The 10,773-nt window shown below is 40.2% G+C and overlaps 1 protein-coding gene across 2 annotated transcripts in view; it reads right to left on the bottom strand.

Annotated features, from left to right (window-relative positions):
• LOC147028128 (uncharacterized) overlaps positions 1-10,773 on the bottom strand; it is a 145,152-nt gene continuing 134,379 nt past the window's right edge. For both annotated transcript variants that reach the window (XM_085878228.1, XM_085878229.1), the window contains 3 exons: positions 4,446-4,541; positions 2,857-2,944; positions 1-1,197 (listed from right to left, as the gene is read on the bottom strand). In XM_085878228.1, the coding sequence (XP_085734354.1) occupies positions 398-1,197; positions 2,857-2,944; positions 4,446-4,541 (984 nt within the window). In that variant the 3' untranslated portion in view covers positions 1-397. The remainder of the gene's footprint in view (positions 1,198-2,856; positions 2,945-4,445; positions 4,542-10,773) is intronic.

Below are 10,773 nucleotides of genomic sequence, written 5' to 3'. Positions count from 1 at the left end.
TCAACGATATTTCCTTTATTATCAACAATCACCAAAGACTGGCAGGATGGCCTGGAGGTAAGCACACTCACCTCTCAGCCATCTAACCTGGGTTTGAATCTCAACCCAGCTATAAACTATCATCCTGGTGTTTTGCAAGCAGGGTGAGGCATCAGTGTGGGTGTCGTCCCTCTGATGGACGTGAAACTGTGTCCCATCTGACAGCATTAGTTGGTGGATGGTAAAGATCCCACGGTGTTCTTTGTGAAGAGTAGGCAAGCTATAGCTGGCACTTTGGGCAAATTCAAAATTCCTTTGGGCAAAATTCCTGCTCCAACCCACAGGGGCACGGCTGCAACCAGCAATGATACAACCAGTGGCCACAGGCTGCATACGAATCAAATGAATGAATGAATAATCACCAAGGCCTCCACATTATACTCGGTTGTGGGGGAGATGGGGATGAAGAAGATGAAGACGAAACTCCAAACAACATTGATGGACAAGACCAGCATTTCGGAAAGGTCATCATCTCACCACAGATGTATTGTTGAAATCCGGAATTTTGGAGGACATAAGGAAAATTTAGGGATTGAAATGTACAGGTGATTGGGCATAGAGGATCCAACTTTGAACTGTTGCAAGACTCATCAAACATTATTGAGGTCATCATCTCAAAATCACCTAAAGCTTTTCCGGTTTCTATAATTCCAAAATCACAATGCCTGATCTCTCTGCTCCTCACACCTCCCACATCATCAGAATGGTCATTCTGCAAATGTACCACGTCCTCGGTCTCAGATATTTTAATATCACCATTATTGTCCACTGCTCCTGTGCACTGCTTGATTTTGCTGTAATTCTCAGTTGTCTGATGCAAGGAGCACTTTTTATTATGCATATCCACCATGTCTCCAACACTGTCCACGTCTTCAGCCATCTGGCATTCAAAATTCCCTTTCTCGGGGCCACAGCTCTTCTCACACAAAAGCCTGGAGGCTTCCTGTACAGGACCCCCATTTTGTGGAGTTCTACATCTTTGAAAAACTTCAGTGACGTCTGGATTCTCCATACGAGTTTGCAGGTAGCCAATGAGGCTTGTGTAACGTTGTTTCTGTGTTGAGGAATTGCAGAACAGAGCGACCTTAGTCATGCAGGCCTGAAATCCAGCCTTAAACTGTGCCTGCGACTCTTCTGGGGTTTCTTTGGTGTTTGGCTCTGTGAGAATAACAGAAAGACAATACAAATATCAAAAGCTGTGGGTAAAGGTACAATGAGCATAAATCTACTTTCACATTATTTTACTTTTCCGATGCAGCTTGTAGCTTAACTGCAGCTTGTAGATGAATAACAAAATGATGCAATCATAAATTAGTGAGATATAATGAATCTCCAAAGAGTTAACAATAACAACCTTACTGGGATATGGTTCAAGCTAAAATGTTAAAGCTTTAGTCTTAGTCATGGATGTTTGAAATGAGAATACCTTTTTCGACAAACAAATAAAAACAAGCTCAAATGAGCTAAGATCCTCGTCTTCTTAATGATGACGTCATAAAAACGAATATGACGTCATTGTGATGTATCAGGTTTGCGATAAATTATCTGTGCTAATGCCCGGCTTGATTCCCGCAAACAAAATTCAAACAGCTTGCCTAGTTTTGGAGATAATGGTATAGGTGATTTCCATTAGCAGCGATATTATGACATCAACTTTTTTTCTAGGAAGAATTTCCAAAATCAGAGATGGTTACGACCTGCGCGTGGGCTTTCTGCATATACATGGCAAGTTTCACGAAGATCCGATGAAAATTTGGGTTGTGAAACAAAAAATGTCAAAAAATAGGAATGACGTCATGAAAATTTATATGACGTCATAGTGATGTATCATATGTGCGGTAATTCATCTCTGCTAATGCCCTGTTCGAGTCCCGCAAACAGAATTCAAAAAGCTTGCCGAGTTTCGGAGATAATTTTTTACGCGATTTCCATTAGTGAAGATATTTTGACGTCATCACTTTTTTTCTACGAGGAATTTTCAAAATCGGAGATGGTTACTGTCTGCGCAGAGTATTTTTACATATATTTGCCAAGTTTCAGGAAGTTTCGATGAAAACTGAAGGCTGTGAAACAAAAAAGTCCACAAGAAGAAGATGAAGAACAACAACAACGTGAGTAAGACTTAGAGATCCTCCACGAGGATCTAAAAAATCAAAACACAGTTTGATAAAGCTGAACACAGGTGTTTTAACCGAAAGACCAAAGTGGTCTTTAGGCTAAAGTACATGTGTAAAGATTGTGGTAAGGCAGTTGTAAGTCTGTGCTGAGGCAGTTGCTCACCACAGTCTTTGTGGTTAATCAGTTGAAACATGGTTAATGTTGGATTTTCTCCAAATTTATTTCAGTTTGGTGTTAAACAACAATAGTGAATGTTTAAAAATGCAATTATATGTGGGACAGAATTGAGTGAATAGTTTGTGGTCATAATAATTTTTACGTACGCCTGCGAATTGTATGGCCAAAATGCGATGATAAGCTAATTATCCACCTTAACACGGAGTTCGTCCAAGGCAGAAAACCCTCTTTGGGAGAGGGGCAAACAAAGTCACTGCAACTTCTGCTGTGTGACTCCGAGTCCCCCTGGCAAGCTTGGTTGAGATTGGATTAGTCACAACCAAATGTATCCTGGTCAGACAGTCAGCCACCAAATTGCATATTTTAGTATGATGTAAACTACAAATATTGAACAAAGTTATTTGTAATACAAATTGCATTTTTAACTGATCGGTGAACTTTTATCATCGGGATCGTCACAAGTTTGAAGGTCTCATAATCACCAAAAGTGATGATTAAACATGGAAACTGAAGTTGCCTTACCTTGTAACCTAACATCATGCAGGTTTTGTAAATGTGTCACTGTCATCTCCAGGATGTCAGCCTTTTCCAGCTTTGAGCAGCGCGATTGCTGGAACAAAAGAACATGAGATATTTGGCTTTGGTGGGATCTTGTGAAAAATACAAGTTATCCAGTGTTTGCATTTAAACCCCTGGCTCTTGATTTTTTTATTTTTTGGTATTCAAGACTGAGGCTCATGGTAGAGCTAGAGCAAAATGGAAAGGGGGAAACACCAACAGCAGAGTGGAAGTGAGATGAAGGGGAGGGGGAGAAGGAAACATGGGGTGAACAAGGTGCACACAAGCTAAATGAAACACAGCAAAAAGGTGGAGGGGATCACAATCACAATCACACACACACACACACACACACACACACACACACACACACACACACACACACACACACACACACACACACACACACACACACACACAATCACACACAGAAGGGATCACACACAAAAAATCACAATAACCTGGAAAAAGAAGTGCTTGAGAATGGGGTAATTTGGGGGTGGAAGAGATCATGAGTATGGATCGGAGTCGTGAGGTAGTTGTGAACAGCTGGCTTGAAGCCTAAGAGGAAATAATGGGACTGAACATACTTGGGAAGTTGGTTTCACAGGTGTGATAAAAGAGGAACAAATGAGTGGAGGTGAGCAGTAAGACTGGATTTTGGGAGTTTCACAAGAAGAGTGTTACTGGCAGACACAGTACACCCTCCAGAAACATGGGAGGGACAGAGACAAGAGTGGGCAGAGGGTGCAAGATCAAAAAAGAGGCGGTAGAATACAGAGAGGCCACCGAATCCCATCTCCCATTTACGATATGTGATTGATTGTCCATCGTCTACTATCTTTGTCCCGCACGTGATTTATATATGCAAGCAGGTCAACGGGCGTTAGGTCGCTATAAAAGTAAATAAATACATATAAAAAATATATTTACGAAAAATTTACTTTGATTTTACTTTGATTCAAATTTTTTTCAGATCTCTGTCTAGAGCTCAATGAATTGAAGAAATCTTTACCAGGGGTCGGGCTACAATATGAAAAGTTCCACCAGGAATGATCCAATATTAAATTTTGAGTTGAAAAAAAAAATCTTCTGTTTTGACTGCTGTGACCAGAAGTCCCCACCTCTTGCTTGGGGCATGAACCGGAGGTCAAATACAAAAAACAAACATTAAATACTTCATGCGTCCCCCAATGTTGACTGCATATTTTAAATTTCATTTGAAAATGTGCCCATAATTGCATTTTTGGTATTTGACCTTTTGACCCTGCCCCAGGGCCTCGGGGGAGGAGGGTGGCAGGGCTAAAATGATGCTGCTTACACACCTTCCACGTGATGTTCATAACCTCCAATTTGGTGAATTTCTGCAGAACCGTAACGGAGGAAATAGCGTGAAAGACAGACAGACAGAGCCAATTAAAATAGATCCCCTTCACCACGTTTTTTCAGCATGTAGATAATAATTTCCACATATTTTATCAGCAGAAAGAACAACAGGTACACGCCGAACCTTTGAGATAAGTAGAAGATGCAAAAAAAACCCCATAACTCACATTGCAGCGTGGGACATCCAGAACGAGAGCCTTGAGCTGTGCAAGGCTGGCGTTTATCCTCGCCCGTCTCCGTTTTTCCATAAGAGGCTTCAGGGACTACACAAGTAGAAGAATGATCTTGTAAGTATACATGGGTTTAAGCATGCATGTTAGTCAAAGTGTCTAATTATCCAATAATAATGCGGGAAAGCTTTTAAAATTCCAACAATAATGTAAATCGGTCAATGTAATTACACTAAACCACACAAATAAAATTATACACATTCGCTTACTGTGCAATTTGACCCACAGCTCATGTTTGAAAAATGATGGAAAATGTGGTAATTTTTCAGAAGCAGCATGGAAATATCTCTTTATTGGGTGCTCTGCTCATGGTCAGGTTCAGTGATGCCATAGCAGTCTCATGGTAAGGATTGCAGTTGAAGGTTTGCCATTGCCTTTCCAATGGCAGCCAGAACAGGAATTTGTAACTTGCTCAGGGTGTTAGCGATAAGTCGCCAACATTTTGCGAAAGACATTGTGCGATCTTTAAAGTCTACCAGTTCATCTTGGCAGATGGGATGCCCAGTTCATTAGAGGGACGTCGCAATTTGTGATGCAATGCCCTGCCTGTGAAGCTCCAATCAGACAGTTTATAGTCAGGTAAGGGAATTGAGAATCAGTATACCCAGATATATCATCATAGGTGAAAAAGTCATAAAAACTTCACAATCAAATATTCAATAACAAATAGGCATAAATGGCAAAATACATTTCCAATACTCTGAAAACTTATCAAACAGTTAGAACTGATCAATTTGGTGCAAATATTTATTTAATATATTGTCCCCAATATTTCTGTGCACTTTCGGGTTATTTTTCAATTAAGCTGAGGACCTGCCTGTCATTTACCATAATTCTAAGAACTTAAAGTTTCTATGAAAAATATATGTTTTAAAATTATATCATGATATCAGTGATAAGTGTATATGACTTGAATCCATGAACAAAAAATACATTAAAGAATTTCTGTGCAAACGAGTACCTTCCTCAAATGGACTCCTGATGTGCAGACTTGTCGTCTGACTTTAGAGGAAGGCGCATTCAGGGCAGTCATTGTGGCCCGCACTGCTATCATCCCAAGTAGCAACATGCGACTGGCAGCCCTTTTCAAGTCCTTTTATAAACTGAGCCTCCACCTCCCCCTTACTTCCCTATTCTCTAATCCTCACCCCCATCCCCTCACCCGCAGCTAACTCTCCCTGGTTACTCTATTGGCTTGGAATGGACAGGTTCATAGTGTGGCTTCACAAAGTAGTCACTTATCATAAGGTGCCTTTCCACCTTAAATGTCTCCCCCTAAACAAGCTACATCTAGCCAGGACTCAGAGCTATGTAAGAGTTTTACATCTCAATAATTATTGTCTAAAGCACTGCGTACACTTATTCATCAAAGCAGGAGACTTTGAACACAGAATTAAAAATTCGATTTTCTTTTTACATTTGGCTCATGGAGATGTACAAGAGACACCAAAAAGAGTAGGAGACATCAATGTATATTGCTCTGAATTCCAAGGGCATTAGTCAGCAAACAATTCAACACAGTGCATTTGATATATGAACCTGTGCCCCCATAATACCATGAGCTAGCTCATTGTTCAGATGCACAGTGAATCGTTTATTCATTACCCATTACCCAACATTCCCTTTGCTTGGTCTGTTTGGAACACCAAACAGACCGGCCCGAGTAAAGAAATAAAGATTCACTGTGCAGCTTATAACTATTTTCATAAGTTATTGCAGTGTGCCGTACTTTATGATATACTTTCCTCCATCTGTATGGCTCTGCAGAATGTTCCCAGTTCCCAGTTTGCCTCTAAATACAAATGTAAAATGTCCCTTAGCACTCACTAGAAGTTAAATTTAAAATTTTTTTAAAAACTTTCCTTACGTGAAACCCATTCTCTTGTTTAACTGCATGTTCAATGGCGATATAATTTATTACAATAAACTGGAATTTGTAATTGTAAGTAAATAATTTTGAATATGTTATACTGCCATATGAGAGACCAAGCTGGGATTTAAACCCAAAAACACATTTACAATGTCCATTGAAAACTAGCATAACAACTGTTTAGCGATTTACTGCAGCTGTGTCAGAGGCAGATCGGGGCTGGGGGTGGAGGGAGCAGAACAGTAAAATAAATGGAGCTCCCTTTATTCATAACCACTTGCATTGCCGTATCTTGATTCATAAAGTCCCTCGAGTCAACAATTGTACATTCATACAAAAATTGAGTTTTTTTTTTCTTGACATATAATGTTTCAAGACACTCCATTATTGCTTCTCACCTACCGTACAGGTCATGTATTCTTCAACATGTTTAAGGACTCGACACCACCTCCCCCTTCTCCACCGCACACCTTCTGACCTTTTTGAAATCCTGCCTATGGATGGGATCTCATGAGCAGCTGCAAATATGGTTCCTCAAAATCGGACTTTGAGTGACCAATGCACTCTTAAAACCAGTCAAGTAGGATGTTCCTCAAATGGCAAAAAAAAGAAAGAATTTTCATTGCTTTCAAATGTGCTTTTGCCACCTAATTTTTGAAAAAAAATTATCGTTCGCTTCTATATTTTGTTGCTGGACAAATAATATTTACCTTTATTTAACAGCACCTTGAATGTGCTGGAAACTGAATTTTGCTAAAGTGGTCATCAATGTCATATTGTGATGTTTCGACAACTGAATCTTCATGTGAAATTAATGTCCTGAGATGGGAATACCTGCAATCTTGTTAGGATCATTGGTACATGATTAGGCACATATGTTCTTGAGCCTTCCCAATCTAAAAATCATCAAGAAGCTATAAAATAGAACACTATAAGTTGTGGATCTTGTAATAGTTACTGATTTTTAAACGAGCAACGAAGGGTGCTGTATCATTGAGTGCTCTGTCAAAGGGACGTTAAGCCAAATGTACCATTTGCTGGAGCATTCACCAGTGGACATGAAATATCCCACTCTACTTTTTTTTCAAAAAGAATGAGTAAAGCACATTTTGTGCCAGTATCCTGACAAAAGCTTGGACGGTCAATGTCAAACCATCTTGTGTATTCTCTGCCTTTGGCAGTGGTGCAATGTATCAGCAAAGCAGAGAACAAAACACCGATGATAAGGTATTTATTAGTGTCCAATAACTTTGTTCCAAATCTCCAGCCCCTCAAGAATGCACACGTTCTTCCTTGAAACCCTTCCTTTGCAACCTGCCAAAATCCGTGCTTACTGCTCACCTGCACTCCTTTGTTGTTTATTTTTTTCCTCCTGCTTTCCACCTTCCTGAGTCAATTTAGTCCCACTTTTCCCTCGGGGCTTCAAGTCGCCAGTTCATCACCATCTCCTTATCTTTCACCTCTATTCTCTTCTGATATTTTTTGCCTCCTATTAACTTCCCCCCCCCTCCCCCCCAAAAAAAAATCTCTCTCATGCACACATTATGATATCACTTGACATTCATCCATCTCTCTCTCTCTCCCTCTCCCTCTTCCTCTCCCTCTCCCTCTTCCTCTCCCTCTCTCATGCACACACGACAGAAGGGATAAGAGCAAGTGTGGTCAATGATGAGGAGGAGGAAGACAAGAGCAAAAACTGTGCAGAGAAGATGAGGATGATGATGAGCAGCCTAGACTGAAAGAAGAGCTGTCAAACAAAAGAGTTGACATTGACACCACTCAGGGAAAGACCAGAACGAAACAGAATAGAAAACAACTAATGGGAAAATATACTCGTGTCAGGAGGAGAACCAACAGAGCACTCAGGAAATTAGGACCAAAATCATCCCCCTTAAAGGACCTCAATACCGTGAGCTTTGCAGCGGCACTGCTCATACCAGAAAAATTAACAGACAACAATACTGCAAGAAGAGCAAACCAGCCCACATGGACAAAGAACAGGCACCACATGGAAACGGAAACTAGAGAAACAAAGGGAGCAACTGAGAGAGGAAACGGGACAAACACAACAATCTATAAAGGCAAATCAAAGCCCAAAGCTAATGAGGAGAATCAAAAAAATAAAATAAAAATTAGAAATAAAGACCTAGAGGTAATGGTTGCTGAAAGCAAACTCAAAGTAGAAAAAATTACCCCCGTGCGGGAGTGACGGTCATCTCTGCGAGAAAAAAAATATATAGCCTCCTGAATGTAGGGCAGTTTTTGCAAACTTTGAAGTCACGTGACGCAAAAACGAAAGCGAATATCGAAAATCCGGCCTGACAAAATTGAGATATTGTCCCATAGATTTATATGCCACAATTAAATTCAAGATGACTTGAGAAATGTCGGAAGAGATAGATTTTGAAATCGTCATTTTCGCATGAAAATCGTCATTTTCGCATTTTTTGCCAAGTTTGAAGTCACGTCACACGAAAGCGAATATCGAAAATCCGGCCCGACCAAATTTAGATATTGTCCCATAGATTCATATGCCACAATAAAATTCAAGATTGCTTGAAAAATGTAAGAGGAGATAGATTTTGAAAATCGTCATTTTCACATTTTTTGCCAACTTTGAAGTCATGTGACACGAAAGCGAATATCGAAAATCCGGCCTGATCAAAATTTAGATATTGTCCCATAGATTCATATGCCACAATCAAATGCAAGATCGCTTGAGAAATGGCGGAGGAGATAGAATTTGAAAATCGTCATTTTCGCAACTTCAAAGACCTCGTGACCTTGACCTTGACCTTGACCTTCGGTGACCTTGAAAGTCATACCATCGTGTACATCTCATCGACCTCTATCAGGATCACTAATGACCAGATCTCCCGCTTCAACTTCATTGTGAACGGACGGAAGGATCGAAGGACATCGATACCCATATTATTCGGTCATGCTCGAAGAGATGACCTAATTCTAGCAAGGAAGATTTCTAAAAAACGACGACAAAGTCAACAAAGGGAAAAAACAAAACCACATGTTTGAGAATAACCCAAAACAAGAATAAGAGCAATCAGAGATTGCAGACCCTCGCAGGACTTGTTTTGTGTGGTGTTTGTGTAGTTTTGTGTGGTGTATTTTGTGTGATGTTTGTATACTGGTGTGTAAAGTAATTAATAAAAGACATAACTAGAACTGCCCCTTTATAACTGCTGGCAGTGATGACTGGGTACCAAGACGTCCCGCTTTGATTCAACCCATCTTTGATTGGACACCTGACCCTGACCCATGACGTTTTTTATTATTCAATTGAATTCAGAATGGGATTAAAATAAATTCAATTAAAAACAAATGGAAGAACAAATAGGTACAGTCCTGCATTGGAGTAATCAGAAGGAACCCGAACAAGCAAAAAGCAAAGATGAAGTCAGGAAGAACCTGGATAGGATTTTCATTTCACATATTACATCTGTTCACTCAAATCCATCCAGCATGACCACGAGATCATAATTTCCCATCACGACGAGATCATAATTTTGAAGTTTCACGTCTCTTGATAAAGTGGTTCCAGAGAAAGCGTTATTTAATATTTTAATTTAATCCAATATGGCTGCCAAACCATGTGACCTATCAAATATTCCTTAACAACTTTTACACCCAAGGCTTGGGGAACATTTGTGTGAAGCTTCCCCTCAATCTGTCCATTCTGGAGAAGAAGATTTTTATAGGCTTTTGGGTAAATCCAATATCGCTGTCAAACCATGTGACCTATGATGTCATATGTGTGAACATTTTGTTCCCCGTGGCTAGGCGGTCATGCAAGTAAAGTTTCACTTCGATCTGTTCAGCCACTTCACAGAAGAATATTTTTGAGGATTAAATAATAATAAAAAAATGGCTGCCGAATCACGTGACGATGATGTCATGAAATTTTTTTCTGTGGACAATTTAATCTCAAGATGACCCTCAAAATTTTTCATACTGATCAGATGTGGCATTCTATATATGGTCACCCTCATAACAAAAGTGTCTGTCATTTTATTCGTTGATGAAGCTAAGGCACTTTAGTTATAAGGGTAACGATATGCAATTGTAATATCACAATGAAGGCGCCTATTCCACCATAAAAAAAAATCACACTTATTCTGCACCCGCTGCAGAATAAGTAAAGTGGCAGGCAGTGGTGATGGTGCAGCAGGGGCAGGCGGTGGTGACAGTGCAGTAAAGGCAGGCAGTGGTGACAATGCAGCGGGGGCAGGTAGTGGTGATAATGTAGCAGGTGCAGGCAGTGGTTGTGCAGAGGGTGTAGGGAGTGGTGAAGGTGCAGCAATAGAAATTGGTAGAAATAAGGTATGGGAGACGGTTGTTGTGGGTGATGAGACGATGAAATATGTAGATTCTTCATTC

Source organism: Eptatretus burgeri, chromosome 4, assembly GCF_056783735.1.
Source record: "Eptatretus burgeri isolate ZD-2024b chromosome 4, Ebu_testis_v1, whole genome shotgun sequence".
Taxonomy (NCBI): Eukaryota; Metazoa; Chordata; class Myxini; order Myxiniformes; family Myxinidae; genus Eptatretus; species Eptatretus burgeri.
The sequence above is the reverse complement of the archived record's forward strand: the minus strand, read 5'-3'. Positions and strand labels throughout refer to the sequence as shown.